This window comes from Gallinula chloropus (genome assembly GCF_964237585.1).
Source record: "Gallinula chloropus genome assembly, chromosome: 3".
Lineage (NCBI taxonomy): Eukaryota > Metazoa > Chordata > Aves > Gruiformes > Rallidae > Gallinula > Gallinula chloropus.
Window position 1 is genome coordinate 55,807,051 of NC_140087.1, and position 22,949 is coordinate 55,829,999.

At 40.8% G+C, this 22,949-nt stretch overlaps 1 protein-coding gene across 1 annotated transcript; it reads right to left on the reverse strand.

The window, feature by feature from the left end:
• Positions 1-331: 331 nt before the first annotated feature.
• On the reverse strand, positions 332-1,942 carry SOCS5 (suppressor of cytokine signaling 5; the record flags this gene model as incomplete). Its single annotated transcript, XM_084261868.1, has 1 exon — positions 332-1,942. One exon carries the CDS (start codon positions 1,940-1,942, stop codon positions 332-334), a length of 1,611 nt encoding a protein of 536 aa, XP_084117994.1.
• Between the last annotated feature and the right edge of the window lie 21,007 nt (positions 1,943-22,949).

A 22,949-nucleotide genomic window follows, 5' to 3' on the forward strand; every position in this document is an offset into this window, starting at 1 on the left:
TATCAGCATTACATGAATGCCCCATGGAAAATGCCTCATAGTTTCTTCATCCAATTACTACAGCTATAAAAGGGAAACAAAATATTTAGAAATTAGCAAAAATATTTTCATTAGGCCTTAATGAACAACGTGCAGAATTGCGTCTGCTTATTGTTTCCAAGAGGCATCACAACTTTAGTTGGATTAACAGCAGGCAGCATCTGACAGGATACTAACACTCAGCTTAAATAGGGTATTGCAGAAAAGCTAGACGCCGTGGGTGCGCTCGCTGCGGTTAAACTGTAACACACACAAGAAAAAGCGTATCCTATAAGCTTATTCTGATTTCCATTTACTTTGCCTTTATAGGTTCCCGCTCCAACCATCGCACCCTGACTTTTTGTTTATAGTGATACTCCTTTAGAAAGTCTTGCAACATTGAAGGTAGAGGGAGGTCATCAATTCCATCATACGTAGTGCACCTGCAGATTACTGCCCGGCAGATATACTGCAGACTAAAGGGGAAGGTCCTGTTCAGAGATACAGTGAGTAACGGTTCAAAGAACATGCAAGAGCTAGGGTCTTTGTAGTGCTCCAGAAGCCCCGTAACAGTGGAGGAGTGAAACACACAGGGATCGTGGGCATCGAAACTAAAGTTGTGATTCCACTGCTCAATGCGTGCGTGCAGCGATCGGTTGTAACGCCGGAAGCTCACGGAGAAGAGGTAGTCCTCCTGCGCAGAATCCCTGAGCAAAAAAGTGCCTTCGGGTTTACCCTCCAGAAGTGCTTCTGCTTCGTAGCGGTCCATCACGCCCCAGTAACAGGGGTTACCTGTGATCTGAAGTAAGTCTGGCACAAGGCAATGGATGTAATCGATTTGAGTATGCACTTTCCAAGCCCCCTGCCTGCTGATATGGCCGTGGCTCTCTCCAGACATCTGACGCTGCTTCTGCCTGCGTGACTGCAGACAAAGCGTCGTCGTGTCCTCTTCAGAGTCGCAGTTCCCCAGAGGCGTTATGTTTTTGTCCCCGGTCAGCTCAGTCATACCAGGGGCTAACTTTGGTCCCAGTTTATACAATGGATTAACCTGTGCTGTAGCTTCAAAAGTGTGTATTTGGGCATTGGGAGGGGGATCAACCCCTTCTTCAATACTAAGTCTACGTCTCTCTCTGAGCCTGTCTTCTTCATCCTCTGTGGAAACCAAGGAAGGATCAAAAGTGTCAAAAAAAGTTGAATGAGGACTCACAGGCGCCGTGTGTTGTTTAATCAGATGCCACTTCTGAGCCAGATCTGAGCCTGCAGGAAAAGGACATTTCTCAAGCATTAGTTCAGAGAGATGGATCTTTCTTTTGTTAGAAAACAGAGGTTTGGACTGTTTGCTGTAAGTTCTCATGGGGAAACACAACCCAACAGTATCTTGTAGGCGCTGTCGCAGAGAACGGCTCCCTACTGTCCGGTTTGATACTGCATCCATGTCATGGACAGAGCTCACCCCGTACCTCCTCTCCCTCCTCTGCAAGCCGCTTCGCGTTCTACCAAATCTTTTCTCAGTGTCCAAGGAGCTCTGGGTTTTGGTAGAGCAGGAATGCTTCTTCTTCCCACCCCAAGGAGCATGCCGAGAGTAAGAGTCCCTTCGAGCAAGTCTAGCTCCTGTGGTGACACACGAGTCATTCTCTTTCTCAATGCTTATTTCAACAATCTGAGGAATCTCTGTGACACAGTTTGGGTTCCGCCTTGACGAATTCTTTGAAGGACTTAAACCTAATTGCAAAGCAATGTTTTCTCTCAAAGGGCTGCTGGGTTGTTGCTGAGCCAAATCAGTTATCTGGATAGCTTTCTCTTTAGCAGATGAGCAACTATTGGAGTTCACAACTACGTTTTCATTTTGGCTTCCACCCTCATGACCGAAGAGATTCTGGCACCGGTATTTGAAGTTGTTCCACATCTTTCCCACTTTATCCATGGATTATGTTACCTAAATTCAAGAGGAGGAGAAATATTAAAATAGAAATATAGTTTCAAACAATGAGAATACATCTTCAGTCATCAGTTCAGTTACAGACACAAGACAGCTGTTAGCAGAACACAGGACATTTGAAAAAGCGCCCCTGTGTTTGTATGGTCACACAGAAGTGACACGTGTCACACCATCCTGACAGCTAGAAACCTCACTATGAGGAAAATGTTTGGGAAATTACCAACACTTCGTTTACAACCAGGCCCCCTCTTTTTTATTTTTTTGCAGGACCATGAAGCACACAGGCAGCAATGCAGAGCTGTACAGGACGGACAAGAAATATGCTGTCTAAAATTCTACATTTTAATTTGTAAGTCACAGATAAGGGATGACTCCCTGACCAGCTTCCAATAGGCAACAGTAAAACAAATCCTAAAAAAGAGCTATTCAAATCACTCCAAACTATAAGAGCAGTTCATGAAACCCAGCAAGTGCACTGCACACGCCCAAATGTACCATCTAAAAACACAAGCTCGAACTGCAGGTCAGATAAATTCCAAGCTATAGCTGACAATAGTAAAAAATAACAGAAAAATAGAAGTTTGGGAGAAAAACATCCCAAACCATTCAGCATTCTTAGATGTGTCAACCACCCAGAGACAAGGAAAGCCAATAATATACCAGCAGAATTCTAGAATTATAAAATCTCTGATATATCAGTAAAAGCCATACATATGAAACATCTAAAAAAAAAACCCAAAGTGGCTGGCTTTATTACTTAAAGAGCACTTAAGAAGAAAGTAGCTCTGCAGCAGAAACAGATGACAGTGGATCCTGAAGACACAGTAAAAAGGTAAAAACATTAGCAGTGTGTATTCTGCAACTACTTTCTTCAGAGATTGAGCTTGATAATTGGAACAAGACTGCCAAAAACACAGGACTGCCCTAGGACAGGGAGAAACAGGCTAATTCTTTACTAAAAAAGTCAGGCAATGCCAAGCTAAATTAGATCTAATTAAGTTCTGAGAGAAGTGCTAAGCTTAAAGGCCTAAACCATCTCATCTTATCTAATTTAATTCTTAAAAGAACCTGCTCTGTTCTTTGGAAACGTATTACTTTGAAGCAACATTCTCGTTGCTGCAGTTATTTGTTTAGAGTAAGAAGCAATCTGAAGCAGTGACTGAATGCACTGGGTCTCAAGAAACAATGTGGATGATAAAAAAGGAGCAATACTCCAGCGATCCAGTCTAGAAGTCCCTTAAGATGGAAGCACGGCTGTAAGCCTGTGACTCCACAGCAGAATGCTCTGGCCCAGTCTCAGTGGAGGGGTACAGCTTACACGTGAATCACGGATGGGTAACAAACGTGAGACACCTAACCGTGGCAGGATCAGAAAGCAGTGGGAACAAAAGCTTTCTTCCCCACCTCCTCCTCTGACACTTCAGCAGACCCAGAAAGCTTGGGATCTATGTCCAACTGCATGAAAAAAAAAAACAAACCCTTAAGAATTTGGTGTGGACACAGGGAAGGGAATGGAGAAGGAGGGAAGCAGGGAAATCAGGCCTCAGGCTCTGGAGATCACTGGCACAAGTTACCTAGAACACAGTGCTAATGACAATCTGAACAACACCCAAGTAGTTGCTAAGGAGGAAGACACTTGCAGAGAAATGTTACACGTAGAAGACGCTATAGAGCTCTATACATAGATAACAGTGCGTAAGCAAATGAGCAATTTAGGATTTTTAAATTATTAATTTTTGAGTTGTCTGGATCAAACTGGGGGAAGCTAAAGGGCAGCAGGACCAATAAAGTCAAATCATGTCCAGATTTGTAGGAACCATACATCCATGTATTACGGCATCACAATAATCATGGCTATTTGTGGTGTCTCAGAATATCCACATTGACCAGGCAGCAGCCTGTGTTTGCTGGATGACAGCCTGTCATACTAGGTTGACTTCTACCCATTTTTCTCAAGCTGTGTATTTCTTTCTCTTCCCAGTCAGAGACACATTAAAAAAAAAATTGGGAAGGGAAAATGGAGAGAGTATATAATCTCCATTCCCTTGGGAAATCAGGCTAGAAACAGTATGCAACTTTGCAACAATAAACTGGAATTACTTTTCTAACCAGTCAGACACTATTCAGTGAGGTCTTTTATTCTAAAATTGCTCATTATTGGTCTTCTTTTGCACTATTAGTCTTGAACGTCTTTAGTCTGTTAGATGGGTGGAAAGTCCTCTACGCCTGCCCAGAAAACCTTGAGAACGAAGAAAAAAAACAACCAACCAAACCCTATACCCACAAAGCCCCCACCATACTGCCTCAACAGACTGTACTTTTCAAGAGTTACATTTAAAAGGTTAACTACTGCTTGTCATGCTCAAGAGAATATGGATACCCTTCTTACCCAGAAAAGCATATGAGTCACTGTAACTTGTCTTGAGAATATACCTCAACATGAACTTGCTAGATTCCTTCTCCGAGTTGTGGACATGATTACTACAAAGAAAGAGGGAAAAAAAAGAAAGAAAAAAGGTATTTTTGTTAGTTGTTAGGATATATTTCAATATAAATATTCATAATTAGTCACTGGTAGCAACTGGATATTTTACTAATTATATCTTAAGTGTATGCACAGAGCTGCCATGTGTGTTAACATAAATGAAAAGCTTCACAGGACTTCCTTTTTCATCCATTGACATGTGTCAAGTAGAGAACAGAGGAAGACCCTCAGATGAAGCTTTTAAGAACCAAGACTGAAGCCACAGCACCCTGACCACTGAAGCAACGGGCACAATGGGCATGCTCAGGCCCATAAAAATGGTTTCCCTGCATTTTGGTCCACAGCAGTGGTTCCCAAGTTGTGGTTGGCAGTGCTGTCAGATCACCTCATGCTGCCTCTCCTCCTTGTTTCCAGCTGCTACATCACATCAAAAGGCAGCTAAAAATACACACTTTTCTAATATTACTTTTCCAGGTAAGCAACTGCTGTACGTGCCACAAGGATGTTATATGATTGTGAAGCGAGAGGAATACGAACCACGATTCTAAAAATGGGAAAGTGAGTGGAATGAATACAAGACGAGTTCTTTATTATAAGAGTAGGTCAGCACTTCCCTAAAATAATCATCATTGTTTTTCAGAAATCCAAGAGGAGTTGAGGGATTTAAAGTGCTTGCATCACTGTCAGAAGTCTAACAATAAAAGGACAGAGGAGAGTAATTTGCTTCTCCATGCCAGAACCAAGCCCAGGACAGCAGTAAGAGTTAACAGAAAATATTGGGAACCTATGTTAACACTTTACATGTGGAACAGGAAGAAAAAAATATTCAGAGGCATATTTACTGGAATAACAAACTGTGGGGTTGAACAGTTGCTAGGTATTAATATTCCTAGGGTGAAACTCCAGAACAACGTTTGAAAAGTGCTAAACGTTCTTAGTTTCCATTCACCACTGGAAGGACTAAAATCACTGAAAAGCTTTTAAAGTTAGTCCATATTACTACTATTGAAAAATTCCAAAGTAACCTTTCCAGAGAGCGGAAGAGTTATAAGTACAAAACCTTAGTAAAAAAATTAAGATTAATGCATAAAGTTCTTTTGCAGCTTTACAGTTTATATCCATTTCTATTTCCCTTATTATGCTCCTAGCAAGTCAGCAGCAAGGCCTTAAAGGAGCAGGGCTAAATAAATTTTCAATTAAGCCTTAAACCAGTAGGTCATTCAGGCCTCTGAAGATGTAGCTGCATTCCAAATAGAGCCAGTAACCCTGTTTCACTGGGCACAGGTGGCAAAGGGACTGCATGTTGACCACTTCAACTCATTAAAAATACAAAAAGGCCACGGAAGCTTATCTTGAGATTTCATGCTCGACAGTACTTAACTTTATACATCACTATTATTCTTCCTCAGTTCTGCTCAGAAACCAGAATGGGCAGCCCACCAACTCACATCACCATCGCCAGGTGGCTGACAAAGCTGCGTGGCCCCAGGGAGAGGCGGCTGCTTTGGGAACCATCCCTCACTGACAGTTGCTTGAATTTGGGTGAGTGCCTCAGTGAAACTTCTCAACCTTGTGTCAGAATAAAGCTTGACCCAACAGTAACGTATTTAATGTTCAATCTAGTAATTTTAAATTCATTGAAATCAAACATGCTGACAGACATGTGGTTTCACAGGCTTCTTGTGGCTGTGACATGACACAAACTACTTCTAACTGGCCCTAAAGCCACCCCGGTTTTACAAAGGGGCACTCCCAGCGGTTATTCCAGCCCAAACAGAAAATAAACTTAATTTTCAGCAAAATCCACAGAGTTAATTCATCAATTCATAGATTTCCTAGGAAAAAGGAAAGTTATGCTAGTGTTCCTAAATCAATTTCTTTTCAACTAAAAATTATTTCTCTACTTTAAATTGGCATAACTTCTGCTAAAAAAAACCAGATATTAAGTACTCTACAGGGATTGCAGAAGCATTGAGCAGTAGTAACTATATTATACTACATAATGCTATATTCACATTTGCAGTAAATTTAGAGATACTCAAAGCCATGAAGTTTGCATGAGCATAGTTTTCAAGTATTCTGAGTGTACAAACAATGAAACTAACTACATAGAGCAAGGAAAACCATTTGTATAATATGACATACATGCAACTGTTACAACCTGTTTGCAATCCTGAAATACCACATATTAATAGATTACCATGAAAACTCAGACTGCTCTTTCCAGAAGTGTCACAAGATCTAGCCAGAGCTTTCCGACTGTGACTTCCTAGGAGGAACATTCAAAGCCAAGGTTGTGCTCTGTCCTAATGTTAATACTCTTGTTTCACTCTTACTGTCTTAGCAAAGTTAAAAGTTATTTGATATGGTAAATTACATTAAAATATATTAACTCCTAAAAGTGTATCATCTTCACAAAAAAAGATACAGTGCATAGAGTATGCCACCTCACAAAACAGGTATATTATTCTTGGTTTTGATACTTTCATAGAGGACAGCTTCAAAACACTGAAGGATAACCAAGGCAAAAAACATCGAAGGAAAAGAAAAACTGACAATGCTTACAAGTAAAAAAAAAAATAACTGGGAAAGGAAAAGAGGGAGAGAAACCAGTGTGTCTGTTCCTGGCACACTGTTTAGCTCAGTGGTAGCACAAGCCTACCCAGGCAAGTGGGCTAACAGAGTGGCACTGCAGACAGACATCACCTGGGACCACAGAGGTGGAAGTAAAAGGAACAGAGAGAGACTACACTTCTATTTTGATTGTTCCTTACTTCAAAATGATTCACTCAGCAGTGAGGAGAGACTCCATTATTAAAGACATTTGCTTCCATTAAGGTATGCTTGCTGAAGAGGTCAATGTCCTATTTGTGCATTGCCAAATGCCTGCTATAGGCTACAGCTCCTAGGGATGCACTAACAAAGCTGCTCACATAAGCACGCCTCAACCTTATTCAGTCAAAATGAATAAAGCTGGCAAACACCTACTGTTTAAAGTAACCCACTTGAGGGAAGGAAGAAAGGGCAATACTAAGGATTACGAAGCAATTTCCTCCCTTCCAATACACATTCCAGAAATAATGAATTACTACTGTAATACTAGCGACAACATTTCATTAAAAATACCAAGGAATCTGTTGGCCTAAGTGGAAACGCGCATTTTTCTACACACACACAAACTAGCTCACTGCAGACAGCTTGAAGAACTGATCTGGAGGGCTGGAAGAGGTGACATTTTTTAAACCAGACAAAGTAAAGGGCACAAGCATCTCAAGTGTTCATGAACATCTTGGTAGGGCAAAGTACTACTCCATGGGTTTTTTTCTAGCAGGTTTGAATAACTGGGAAGTGCAGTTGCATAGGGAGAAGAATCTGAAGGTCTGCACCTTCAAATAAAACCTCCAACCTGCCAAGAAAAGGTAAAGAATACCAAGCTGTAATTCCAACAACACATAAAACTGGTGTAAATCAGGACTGCAACCAAAAGAATCAGCCTTTTCCTGGCCAGGTGAGCTGGTGCGGGAGGGGGTCTGTACACCATATGGCTGCTTGGTCAACCAGCTCAAGGAATTGATCCAGACTAAAATGAATTCTCAGAAAAAAGTCTCAATCATTTACTCCATCTGGTTTATGACTTCTGCATAAACACCGACGTTAACACAAGGGAAGAACAGACGAGGAGAGAGGCAACAGCAGCCAGGGCAAGACTGCTTCCTTCCACAGCAGCACTGATCTGTTCTGCCTACCATATTAACACCTTAGATGGCTACTTTGAAGAGAAATCTCAATTTGAAGCCTATACATTAACAAACCGTGGGGCTCTGGCTGCAAAGAGAGAGATTAGATTATATTTAAGCTGGTGCTTTGAACAATCACGTTGAAAGTTCAGCCACTGAAACATCTCCTTCAAAAGTAAAATGCTGAGTTGGCTTGATGCGTGCTGCTAAAACACTGGGAAAGCTACAAGTTTCAAGGTCTTAAGCTGGCAGACTATCAAGTCAAAGAAAAATAATGATATTTTGCCATTGTTCCAACCTGAAAGTAAGAAGTAATCTCCTCCCTCTCCTTGGTGCAGATTCAACAATGTGCAAAAAAAGCAGTCTTAGCTTGGATAGCTGATGTTCTGCCAGTTTCTCTCCAAGCAGCTATGCATCGGAAGCGTCAGTTCAAAAATACCATTCCAAGATATTCTGAACAGCCAGCGGGATACACCCATGCAGCCCCTTACCAGGCTTTGGGGTTCAAAAAGGACTATGCCAGGACTACATGCATTCACGTTAGATCAGAAAATACTGAACAGCTGCCGTCCATTTCTTTTCTGTTCAGAAAATTTAAGATCCATGGAACAGAAAAACCATCAATGGAAGAACAGAATGTGAACAACACTGAACCAAAAATAGAAGCAGTTGTTTCTGAAGTGCTCTGTTCCCTGTACTTACACAAGTCTAGTGGATAATAATACAACCACCATGAACAAAGCTAGTATTTCTGATTACATAAGGATCATACGACAAGCCTGAGTTTCAGATATTAATACAGAAATAATGCCTTACAGATCTACTGAGAACTCCACATACTGGTAGATAGCTCTGTAAATTCAAGACAATGATTCATATTAATTCCAAGTAAAGACACCCTGAAATAACTTAGGCAGCACCCTGATGGCCACACGTCATAACATATGAATCCACACAAGCAACATTAAATGGAAGCAGTTTCCTTTAATTACATGCATGCATGCCCTAAGTAGGCAACTCCTAACTTCACCTTATCATTTGAAAAGGGAGAAGAAAGCATGAAGTTCACAAAGTAAGGTACCCACTACAAAAACACTAGGTAGCTTGCTGAAATAATGCTTTCTGTACTGCTATGTTTAACTCTCCTCAAACAGAAACTGCCAGTATACTCTTTTAGATTCACGTGGGCAGAATAAATGGTTCTAGTCAGTGTCCAAGTTAAGTACAGGAGCCCTTTTCATGACCTCTGTAAAAGCTGTAAGTACTCCCAGAAAAAGTTACAGAGCTCTCCCCCAGCAGGGCAGAATTTGTTTCTACTTTTAAGAACACTAACGAAGCATATCCTTCCTTCTCTATCAAGTTCCATATAAATAGGTCTCAAATTGATATACAGAATGATCTAATGGCTATTCAGATGTAATTCTTGGGAGTTCTGAACTAAGAAAAAGCATGCCTTAACACCTATCCTGCAGTAAAAGTGATTTGGAAGCAAAGTTGAAAAGATGGGTCAATCATATCCCACATCCTTGACTAGCTCAGTAGAAGTACCCAACTGAAGATACTCCATAAACAGAACATTTCATCCAACTGCAAATTGACTGTTTTGCAAACATAGTTTTTCTGTTCAGGGATCAATTTACACTGTTTTAAGTCTTATTCCTTCTCACTACATTTTTCAAAGCCTCAACAGCCTGCCTAATGCCTATCCCTCACCATGGTACCCTTGCCCCCGACCAGCTTACAAGCATCTCCTTTACACACACCTCTTCTCACACAGCCAGGTTCTTCCTGCCTGACCAATCTAAAAACCATATTATCTGACATGAACTAGCTAGCTGCCACTCTTAAAATTGATAAAGTTCTACTTGTCTTTCCTTAGTGATGTATCTATCACTGGTGACTATATAGGAAAAAGCAGCACTGCCATTCATGCCATTTGCAAGACCAATTAAAAAAACCTGCCTTTCTTTCAACTTTGAGTGAAATGGACCAAGAAGTTCAAAAGTTTCTAGAACCATAACTGGGAAGAGTGACAGCCTAAGCTGTAATTTCTTAGGAACTGAACTAAAACAAGTTGTTAACCTGAAGAATAAATATTGCTATGTGCACTGAAAATAAACACTCTCTTGCACTAAGTTGTTCAGTTAATAAGTTTGCCATTTCTGATGAAAATAAAAAACCCACTGAGGTTTTAGGGATAGCATCTGTATTTTTTGGAGCAAAGCACTTGATAGTATCAAGCTCATACACACACATAAAAGCCAGGAAAATTCAGGAAAATTCCACAAATAAAAAAAAAACTTTTTTGCAGCAACGTAACTTAAAAAATATAACTAAAAGTTCCATATTTTAAAATGTATACAACTATATTCATGGATGACCTGTAAGCTTGTCAAACTTCCTTATGCCACTGCAATACTGAAAAGAAATGCAACTTCAAGCTATTTATTGGCAGAAAATTGCTGGACCAGCTTGGTGTCATATACAGCTACAGCTACACCCTACATGAAGCAGAAGGTGGCCTGGGATGTACAGTCCTAACAACATCCACAAATTTATAAAATTACCTTCATAATGACTCAACTCCCAACTTAGATCCTTTCACTTCCAGAAGTTTGACAGATTAACTCTATCATCTACCAGCACTGGCAATCCTTGATCAGTTTATGCAGAAAAGCTGTTTCCATAAAAGAGAAGCCCATGTGAACAACTGCAGAATGAGACCAGGGGATATAACCTGCAAAGTATTTGGCAAGAAAGGAGTTAAAAGCCTGCCTAAGACTATCCCACAGCTGCTGTCAGCAGTCAGGCTTGTCAAGAGAAGCTCTGGGCTGTCTTGACAAGACTAATTGGCAGCAGGCACCTGGTTCCCTAGGCTGGGCCAGGGTAGGTAGAAGAATATAAACCCTGCAAAGGAGGAGGAGAAGCTGCTGGGAGGCTGCCAGTAGGTTTAGCCTGTTACATGTTTTCACTTTGATCCACAGGCAACTCCATCCTAGGCTATACCCAGTTAGACCCATCAGAAACATTTTTCTACAACTTTACAGCTGAAAGAAACCCTGCTTCATGGTTCTGTACCTGCAACTCCTGTCGCCCAGCCCCACTAAGCCTCGTGCACAGGGCCATGCTGCAGCACACCCAATTGCAACAGCAAAATTTAATAGTAAAGTGCAGCAGAACAGAAAATTTAGTTTTCAAATGCCACCTTCTTTAAGAAAGAAGGCGGGGGGAGGGGGGGAGGAGGTGGGGAGGATAGTAAACACATCCCCCCCCAAGGTTCTGGAAACCACTTAAAAGTAGGCTGCACAAGGATCTTCAAGTGGGACTTCCAGAAGTGTGAAAAGACACTCAGAACACATTTTGACCTCTACTAAGAATCGTGACTTCAGGGAATTTAAGCTTTCAGAAATTCTACCCTTTGTTTTTCTGCGATACTAAAACTCAAGTAGAAGCTTTAGTCCTGCAGGTTCAGCCCCAAGGTAGGAAGACTCTTCTTAGGAAAGAGGGGGAAAAAAATCACTCCAGTTTTTTAGCTTAGCAGTCTTATATTACTGAACAAATAAGTGTGATTATATACACATAAAAATAGTATAACATATATATGCACAACATCGATATATCTTCAGATTTTTTTTGTGCAAGATAGTGCAAGTATAAATACTGAAAACTCAGAACTAAGCTTCCCTGCTTCAAAGCACTCAGCAGAGTGACAAGCTTCACATTTTAGCCATTTTTCTTTTAGCTTGCTCGTCAAGGATTTCAACAATGAACATTTCCATATCTTGACTGGTAATTTAGACACATTAAAAAGCAAAGTCCATACTTGTACACAGTCTCAGTATGAAACACATCTCAGTCACTAAGCGTCAATGCAGAATTATGGTGTTTGTGAAAACAAGAGATTGTAACAGAACCAACCACTCCATAATCAAACCACTGGTATCACCAGAACAAACCCACCCTAAGAGCCATGGTATGCTGCTCTGGTTTTAATTGAACATGTTATATAAACAATTGCACCATTCCTTTAACTGATAGTGATGTAAACAGCACTAATACAAAAATCCATTAGCAATCTTTAAAATGAAAAAGCTCAGGGTAATAAGATTATAAACTACTACCTTTAGAGTTACTGCTCTAACAATAACAAAAATGTTTCTTAGAGTGACAGCACAGTAGAAGATCCAGCTCTTGGCAATACCTGCTCTCCTTTTGTGTTCTGTGCCTTTACATTAAAAAAGGCTAGTGAGTAAATTTAGAGGCTCTCCCAGTCCCCATGCATAAGCAAGGAGACTTTGGTGCTTTTAGAGTTTAACAAAGTAGCACTTTCCTTGTGCCATGCAAAAGAAGAATGCCCATGAAACATAGTATCAGGACCTACCACAAAAGCTTCAAGCAAAAAAATCTAACTCTTCACATTGTCAAAAATATAAGACTATGACCACATGCACAGCAGATGCATTTGAGAGACTGAACAATCATTGCCAAGAAAATCAGGACTGTCTTCATCTTCAGAGCACTTATTGCCTCAGTCCATTGCAACAGAGGTGTTAAGTAGGTTTCTGTGTTACTACCTTATCTTTATGGAGCTGGATCCTCTTGCACAGGAAGCAATACTTTTTTCAAGAAGCAGCGACATCTTCTTGGCCTTACATCATGCCTTCAGTTACACCAAAACGATGTGGTAATTTGAATGAAGTGCTTGTTCTAGGAAAGAAGCACCTCCACATGTTAAGGAAGAAAATTCTCATCCTGTGGGGGCTTTTTAAGAAAAACATATGTGTTTGGTTAGCTCCTAGTTTCTTCTGGAAATAAAATACATAAATGCTTTTCTTTTTGGTGCCATCTAGCTAATCCAAAAGCTGACTCGTTCTCACTAAGAATTGCTGCACCAAGACTTTGTCATAGACCAATAACCCACCGGTTAGCTAATCTGCATTCCTGTTAATCAATTGGAAAATGCCTTATCTGAAAAGGGTAACTCAGTCTGTGATACCACTAACACCCACACAACAGCTCATTCAGTATTTTAAAGTTGCTGAGTATCCACGGGCTCCAGTCTAACACGGGTAAGTGTAAGTTATAGGCTGCAGGAACTCCGAGGAGATGCTGCAATGGAAGAGACTAGAAAAACGACTTTTTACAACAGCACTGCCAGCTGCACGAGACTAAAAACTAATAATCCTCTTTTGCCTTTAATCAGATCTATGAAAGCAGATATTCTGTTCTATGAATGGTTTAGGAGATTGCATACCGTGCGGAAAGAGCTTGCAGCACCACATAAAACTGAGCAAGCCTGAATCAGACAATGACTACTGGATGGTGAAATTGTCAGAGAGTAGATATTAAAAAAAACCAAACCAACAAAAACAGCCCACGCAAACAAACCCCCCAAAAAATCCAAACCAAACACCATCACCCCCAAAAACCAAACTCTAAAACACAATAGAGACCAACATTTCACCGTATCAGCTTGAGATAATTTACAATCCCCTGCATGGAAGAAACACAAGAGTACAGGTCTTTCTAGGTTGTTTTTCATTAACAGAATTTAGCCATAGCCAGGGCACCCTGAGGGTGACAGTCCAGGATAACTAACCTACCATTGCTTTGCTGCTATTACGGGGATATTTCTGCTTCCCTCCCATTCTTCTGCATCAGTTCCAACATTCATCTGACCTCTATTTTCACTCTAAGCTAATTAATGGAAGCACCAGGCAGACAAACAGCATTTCAGCGAGGAAAAGAAAGCCAAAAAGAGACAAACAAGAGCAGAGGGTAGAAGTTCCAGGGTCTTAATGCAAAGAGAGAAAAGGAGAAGAACCATCTCTGCCAGCACCAGTGAGCTGTCAACACCAGTTTAGCAATTTCTGTGAAACCCCACTCCTTAATGTTAAACCAAATCCCCTTTACATCAAGAAACATGTTTTATTAAATGAAAAGTCATAATTATGAAGCAAAAAGATAAAATGAAACCTTGAGGCTAAGCCTCATCTAGAAAAATACCTTTCAGAAGAGTTAGGAGCCATAACACTGTTAACAGGAAAAGCTATTAACATAAAAATACAAGAACTAGTCCTCTTCATTTTTTCAAAAAGATGGTTCAACTGTTACTTAAAATACCAGACAATTTACAGAAACATTTTCAAGAGGATGGGGACAATCTGTTCAATAAATTATTTCAGGAAGTTATGAACCTTAAGTATCTTCCACGATGAAAAAGAATTTGATTCTTGATGTAGAAACATAAGTTTTCTCAATTCATTATGAGAAGACATGTGGCAGTTTCCACATCTAGATACTGTCATAGTGGCCAGGAATTCCTGATGAAAAACATGCATGGTGATCGTAAGAATGAGAACTCCAAATTCTCATTCGTGGATGAAGAGTAAGAAATTTTCTTGAGATACCCATGATTAGACACAGCTTGAGCACCTCCCCAGCCATGAGATACAGCTGAAGGGTCTGAATAACCAGTTGTACAGCTTCACACAGATCTAAAACTCTTCTGCTATACATTGACAGAAGTCTACCCATAGGGGAGGGGAAAACCAGAGAACACTGTCTAGAGTCTGAATGTACATAACACTGCAAGTTTCTGATCACACTGGCATTGGTGGCACATGGGCATACAGGACTAACCTGTAGGTAACTTAAAATCTGTTATGATTTGAAGAAAAATGAAGATTTACCTTCATAAGAGTTCTGATAAGCAGCCAGACTGGAACAACTTTTCACTAAGTCTGTCTGTTCTCTCCTAGACTGAAGGGACACGGAAAAGAAACTCCTGATGAACTGGGTACTACCTTGCCTATGAAGTTTGCACTGCTGCAGTGGGCTATGCTGCTAGTCTGGAGGGAAGAGAGTGATGTAGCTCAGTGAAGGTTCTCTCACACAACTTCAAGTATCTCAGTAACTGGCACGTATTTTGCTACAGGGGAAATGCTTTTTTAAACAGCCTGTACTTCAGGCTGTACAGTGGCAAAAGGAAAGGCCATCTTTCTTAAAGCTCGAGTTAGCCACCTCAGAAGCACCAGAGAAATTCAGCCTACTTGGTGGGCTTAAAGTCTTCTTCCCAACAAGAGATACATGCCTTTGAAAATATTTTTTTTTTCCTTTATTTTTTTTTTCTTAAAAAGAGTTATTTATTACATTACCTAATTCTTCCTGTTATCAGACCACGTTCATTTACTTTCTGTAGTTTTCTGATTTGGTCTGAAATTTATAGGTTGGGTAGCTACCTAAAAATAGTTCTTCAAGGTTATTTTCCAGCTGTCTTAAAACCCCAACAAACAAAAACCATGAAACAAAAAAATTCACCTCCTCATTTTATAAATTCAGGAAGTGTGGACTTTATGTGGAAATTCTTCTGCTACCCTTACAGAAGTACAGCTAAACTTGTTCCAGTTTGGAACTCCTGAAAGGCAAAAAACACTTTAGGTTCACTGCCTCAGTAGTCTTTCCAGATTTTATCTGTTAAGGTCTCTACAAAATGAGCTTTTTGGATGACTGTCATAGCAATCAGTACTGACCCACGCGTACTTGTATGGAGTGACTGACTACACTCCCTACAACCCACAGCTATTCATTAGTACGATGAGTGGCATCCTTGTTATGCTCAGAAGCAAGGTATCTATTCACACACAGAAGCCAAGCTTCAGTCCAGTACGGATACCTCACCCTCTCTAAAGAAAAGTCTTAACACCGAAGTCACAGTTGTTGGTAGGAGTCTGGAGGTACTGGGGAACTAATGGGACAGGAAAGGAGAAGGGACAAGCGCGTGATTCTGGGGCTGATGTGTGCCAGGTCTGTCCCACAGTCATTTCCCACCTGGCTTTGTGCCATAAAAGCCCCCTCAAGCCCTGAATTAGCCTGGGACAATTCCGGTTCCCAGGAACTGCACAATTACCGCGGGCCAGAGATACACTTGAAAGAAAAATCCTGCTGAACAGAGAGTGCAGACAGCCCCCAGAGACTGTTACCATCACCAGATCACAAATTTGCAAAACAAGAATTGGCCAAATTTTGGCAGATCTTCATACAAAATTAAAACACTACAGCTCAGCCAGAGGTCACCCACTGACAAATTTGAAGTAGATGTTCCAGTTCAGATGTACAGTACAATATGTCAAAGAAAAGACTGCCACAAAAAAAACCAGCACAGACACTTATTCTAGATTTGTTTCTGAAAACAGATGAAGAATTTCAGCTGAAAGCTTTAAAAAAAAATTGAACTCAAGGCAAAGAAAAGGCATAAAGTATTTTAGTGCAAAAGACTGTAGTTCAGTAAAGTTATAAACAACTGAATACAGCATCTCTCAAAATTTTCTAACACCTCCTATTATCTATTGAAGCAGGAGATCAAGGAGGAACACCAGTGGGAACAATGACTCATACCTGAACTCCCATTCTCACTTATGCTGCAATGCACTTTACTACAGAAGTTTGCAGTTGAGCAACAAAATCGGACACTGTCGATGACAGAGTCACAACTATTCAAACTGTCCATGAAGATTTTGCAAACTGATGGGTGAACAACTAGATGCTCTCAGAATTATTTGTGTAATGGCCAGTGTCAGGTTCAGTGACATGCAGAGCAGGATGAACCACCAAGCACAAATAAAGCATAGAACTATCATCTTCTCAAAAAATTCCAACTATTTGTTTACTGACTGAGATCAGCTAGCAATAGTACTTCTGTGCCCTCTGGTTTTCTCCAGAAAATACCATATGAAAGCCAAATCTAAGTGACCTCTGCTAGCCTCAGATATTACACTCCATTGGAAGACTTCACAGCCTTGTTCTTGCACAATGGTACATTCCACCCTAATAGTACTGAGTGGGGGCAGCAAACAAGAAATTGAAGCAACATGGACACATAGAGAAGACAAGTTTTCTTATGTTATTACAGAAAACAGAGAAGTTTTAGGCCCAGAGTAAGCAGGAGCTGAAGTCCACAAGGACCAGATAAGACCCCTCAAAAAGTCTGAAGAGGGGGAAAAAACCCACTTTAACAGTAAGAAAACACAAAACCATGAGGTTTTTCTTCATACTTCCGACTCCCAAGCAGCCCTGGACATTCTATTTAACCTCAAACCATATATAAACAAACCCAGAAACAGTCACAGTCACTATTTACACCTAGTTACCATTGCTCACCTTCCACTATGGGCAATTTAAAGCTATTTGAAATATCACGAGAATAGCTCTATGTACAGCCAGCCTAAAACTGAGATACCTTTGAAAAGAACTACACTTGGTCCAAAGTTATACCTTTCTCTAAATACTGGTAGTTTGTTGTTTGGGGGAGTGGGATGGGAGGCAAGTTTAGTGTGTTTTATAGAATAGACCTACAACAACTAGCGAGAATCACAAGGTTGGAAAAGACCTTTAAGATCATCAAGTCCAACCATTCCCATCCTATGCTAAACCTAAGTACCTGATCTACCCTTTTTTTAAACACATCCAGGGATGGTGACTCAGCCACCTCCCTGAGCAGCGTGTTCCAGGCCATCTAGTCTAACTGCCTGACCAATTGAGGGCTGACCAAAAGCTACAGTGTGTTATTAAGGGCATTGTTGAAATGCCTTAAACACTGACAGGCTCAGGGCACTGATCACATTTCTAGGGAGCCTGTTCCAGTGACCACCTTCTTGGTGAAGAAATGCTTCTTCATGTCTAGTCCGAACCTCCCCTGGAGCAGTTTTGAATCATTCCCACTTGTCCTATCACTGTATACCAGACAGAAGACATCAGAACCGCCTCTTCTAAATTCCCTCCTCTGTAAGCTCTGGAGAGCAATGAGGTCACTCTTCAGTTTCCTTCTCTCCAAACAAGACAATCCCAAAGTCCTTAGCTGCTCCTCACAGGACATTCCTATTGCTAGTACCAGCTCCCCTCCCCAACTTGATTTCACCTCCTTCTCCTTCCTCACTTCATGATACACTCCTCCTTTGCTGCTGCTCCTCATCAAGGACACTCAAGTCTATCTTCTTTCTGTGCACACCCCATATGACAACTGAAGTACACAAATACAGAGGTTATTCCTGTACATATAGGATGAGTATGCTTACAAAGTCTTTTGAGTAACTGTGCATTTGCATGGTGGGGTTCTGGTGGGGTTGCAGAGGTAGCTTCTGCAAGCAGCAGCTAGCAGCTTCCCCTAGGCCCAACAGAGTAAGCACCAGCCTACACAAGGACGGACCTGCCGCTGACCAAGGCCGAGCCAACCAGCGATGGTCACAGCGCCTCTGGGAATCGCATTTAAGAGAAAAAAAAGTGCAAGTAGCCACTTTTTGCAGCCAGAGGGAATGAGATGTAAGAAACTGCAGGCACCAAGGTCAGTGAAGAACAAAGGGGAGGAGGCAGTCCACATGCCAGAGAGAGAGAGATTCCCCTGCAGCCCATAGAAGGTGAGAGGGAGCAGAGATCCCACCTGCAGCCCATGGAAAGACCCCATGCTGGAGCAGGTTAAGACACCTGAAAGATGCTGTGACCCCATGGGAAGCCCACATTGGAGCAAGCTCCTGGCAGGACCTACAGCCCACGGAGAGGCAGACCCACACCAGAGCAGGTTTGCTGGGGTGACTTGTGACTCCACGGGGGACCAAGATGGAACAGTATGGGCATCAAGGCTGGCACCCTGTGGAAGGGATCCACGCTGCAAGTTGGTGAGGAGCTGATGCCCCATGGGAAAGGGCTCACAGTTTGTGTAGGACTGTCTCCTGTGGGTGGGACTCCATGCTGGAGCAGGGGTACAGTGTGAGGAATGCCCCCCCCCCCCCCAGCTAAGAAAAGCAACTCATGAGGAAATGACCAAAACCCCATTCCCATCTCCCATCTCCCCCCTGTAACAACAGATGGGGAGGAAGGGAGAGAAATCATAAATAAAGTTGACTCTGTGAAAGGAGGGCTACAGGGAGATGTTTTAAGATCTGGTTTTACTTCTCATTATCCAACTGGTTTCAGAGTTTGTGTAATAATTTTTTTTTTAACATGTTGAGTCTGTTTTGCCCAAGACACTGATCACCGAATGATCTCTCCCTGTCCTTATCTTGACTCCACTGTCCAGCTGAAAAGGGGAGTGAGAGTGACTTTGGTGGGCATCTGGACTCCAGCCCCGGTGAAACCACCACAGCAGTAATTTTCTACATGCATTTCTTCGAGCCCTGGGTTTAGCTCCTGCATAGAAGCATTTAACTACCTGTGCTACCTCAAATACTGAAGTACAATCACTTCCTGTTAGAGCTAAATACATGGTTCAACTCCAAAACTAGTAAAAAAAAAAAACTTTATAAAATTCAAAACTACATTAGTAGGAAACAAGGATGAGAAGCACTGGATTCACCTATGCTTAAGGGATTTGGAAGTGGTATTGTATCAGTAGGCCCACCTATCACTTTCACACCAGAGCGGTAGAGCTTTGTACGCTGACGTTCTTCTCCTGATTTGGCTTCCATCACTGTCCCAAACCAAAGACCAGAATTTATGCCAAGATAGCTTTAACACCACCATAACTCCTGCTGTATGCAAACCATGAGGGTTTCTGACAGCACAGTAATGGCAGCTAAGATGCAGACTGCTTTTCCATGCTAATTATAAACTCAGTGTTTTCCTCCAGATCATTCCTCGTACCAGTGCTATCGTGTTTTTATAAAAGAAAACTGCATACTGAACATCAGGAAAACTTACACTGATTAATGAAACCACAGAACTAAAATACCCTTCAGAGGAGAGACATCAGCTGAATACTTATCACACACCGTTCAACGACTGTTCTGCTACCGCAGAGCGCCGCTGTTGCCGCCTCAGCCCCTCCAGAGCAGTAAAGGAATGTGCATAAACCAGCAAGGCAGAAGAAGTTCTCTTAGGAATGTCATCCATGATGTCAGCATATTCTTAAATCAACAACTGCTAGCTTACTGTCTTCTCTGAATTCAGAGTAACTCGAGAAAGAGAAGGTAGCACACGTTAGAGATGACAACCTCTCTGGTGACAAGCTCTGAGGCAGTAGGCTTTAAAAGTGCCTTCACATCACTTTGTTTATAAGAGTGAAAATTTAAGAACTTCTACACAATTCCTATCTCTTTTACAAGCAAGCTGTACCCCAATAGTTTTCTCACAGAATTAAATCAGTTTTATACTTCCTTGAGCAACAGCTAACAGTAGACCTACAGATTACCTAGGTAACAGAGTTCTGAAAACCTCACTAGCACCTACTCCCATGTTTGCCTTTGACAGAAGAAAGTTTTTGACTCAATTTTATGTTCAATTAATCCACAGTCACATTCTTCATAGAAAGACTGCTGGAAAAACTCAACTTGCTGGAAACAGTAACTATAATTACTGACCCTCTTCAAGTCAGCCAAAATTAAATTGCAAAGTAGATTTTTTGGCATTAGAGCTATAACTTAATGGTACAAAGAAAAGCAAGTCTGTGAGTAACAGAAGAAACAAAGCTCAACATTTGTGAGAACTCAGAAAATTAAGTACAAGCAATGAGTTTACTGGGGGGGAAGAGAATGGACTGTGGACAAGACTACCCTCTCATAAATGACATTTCTTTGCCTATCTTCACTGTATCAAACCTGTAAAACAGAGCATTAATATTAAAAAAGGAACATAATTTTATCACATTTTATAGTAATGAACAAGCCACAACTGTATGGCATTTTATCTCCTTACATAACATTCTCTAGTCTTCCCAATTTTCAGGTTTGCTTTATTCACTGCTCTCTCTGAGATGATGAGGGAATAAAATAAATCCTAGTGCCTCTGTACTTCTCAAGAAAACAGAAAATGCCATTGCAGCTGTCCTATTAAGAAACTTGCATGAAATATACATGTCTCTGTCGATGAAACTGGCAAATTGAGATTCTTTTCAATTATTACAGGCTTTAAAGCAAGCATAAGGATGAGATATTCCTCCACTGTGCATTGATATACTATTAGTATGCCATGTTAGCTTTACCAGCTTTGAGATGCTTGGCTTATGGCACAAAATTGATTCATCTCCTTTATTTGACCAAAGTTTAAAAAATATTATAGAAATCATGGGCTATTCTTTCTTTCTACTGCTACACAGTGAAAATAATGAATGTATTATTTTCATAACTGAAACAGAAGACGATTTGGTAACATGATCATTTTTGAGCCTGTAAGCAACAACAAACAGGACTAAGCCCAAAGTCATTTATATCTTATACCTATTTTGTAAGTGGTCCTTAACTGCAAACCGCAGCTTATCTATTGTCACCTACAATGCTCAGGAAGAACATTTTCTGCCTAAATAAACCAACTGTATTGCTGAAACAGGGCTGTAAGGTTCCTCTGGAGCTTACTACCAAGAAAGATTTCCAAAAGATTTTTTTCAGTTAAATATAGATAGCCTAAAAACGCAACTGATGATATGCTATGCTATCATGATGTTATTTTTTTTCCCATTCTTAAAATCCTGATCAAAACTAGTTGGAAAAACAGCACTCACCAAAAAAAAAACATAACAGTGATCAACACACATGTGGAAAGGATGAACCAAATGACACACAAAGCAGGGAGATTTCGGACTTTCAGACCACTTAAGAGTTAGCCCATAGAAGCTGGCTTCTAGACCTCGTCCTGGAAACAAACAGAAGCTTAATCAACCAAAAGTCAGTTTTGCCTGAATTGTATACATCTTGATGGTCCTCAGCAGAACAAAATGTTTTTCCAAAACCACATGCCATACTGAATCTGAGTCCGAATCTTAATCTAAAATACAAGTTGACTACCACTATTTCAGATACAAATTACTCTTCTGGTCTTGACCTTCTGGCCCCGACCTCCTCGTTTATTCTGTTCACAGCTGGTAGACAAACACCAAACTAGAAAACTCGTTTAATGCAGTGGTCAGTCACCCACATAAGCAGCCCTGAGCTATAGATGAGTGCAGTTACTTGACAGTTTTGAATTTTAGTCACATTCCTTCTGACAAGGAGGAAAATCCTTTAACAGATGCTTCCCTCCCAAAGGAGTTTGAGAGAACAAAACCATGTCATGTGCATAGAAGGACTAACAGTTCTACCGACAAAAATGCTAAATCCTCTAACAGATGCTTCAGACCCTAAGGAATTTGAGAGAACAAAACCATATCATCTGCACATGAGAACTGACACTGGTCAACCCAGACTCTTGTGGCAAGGCAGTTTTCTCACTTTTTACCACACAACTGTTTCAGCATTCTAAAAACGAAAACTTCTGACAGATTCCCAGATTTTCTCTTTTCAGTTCCAGTGAAAGGAAACAATAGACCAGCAGGTCAAACTGAAAGAGTCTTTCTACTTATTCAAACACATTTTACTATAATTCAATAGGCAATAAAGTTACCTCTATAATAAACTCCTGTGTGGATTACTAAACTTGCAACCATTTTAATTGAGATGTGAAAGTACCATAGGAAACCGTAAGTTATTTTGGAATTGTCACATTGAAGGACCAATTGCCAAGTTACCTTTATTACAAAGAACAAAAAAGAATTTTCATCCTCAAAGTGAGGAAACCGATAGTAATTAAAAAAAAAAAATTGTGTTTCTAGAAGCAGTGCAAAATATGTTAAACTTCCAGAATAAACATAGATTTTCTCCAAAAGTCCCATCCAAACATTCTCTTCTAAAGATAACTATGTTGTCACAAGAAGCCTACAATCCCAATGTCACAATCCAAGACAGGACAGTACTTCGTTGAGTTCTAAACCAGGCTATAACCTCATAATGTCAGCAAATACTAACAGGTC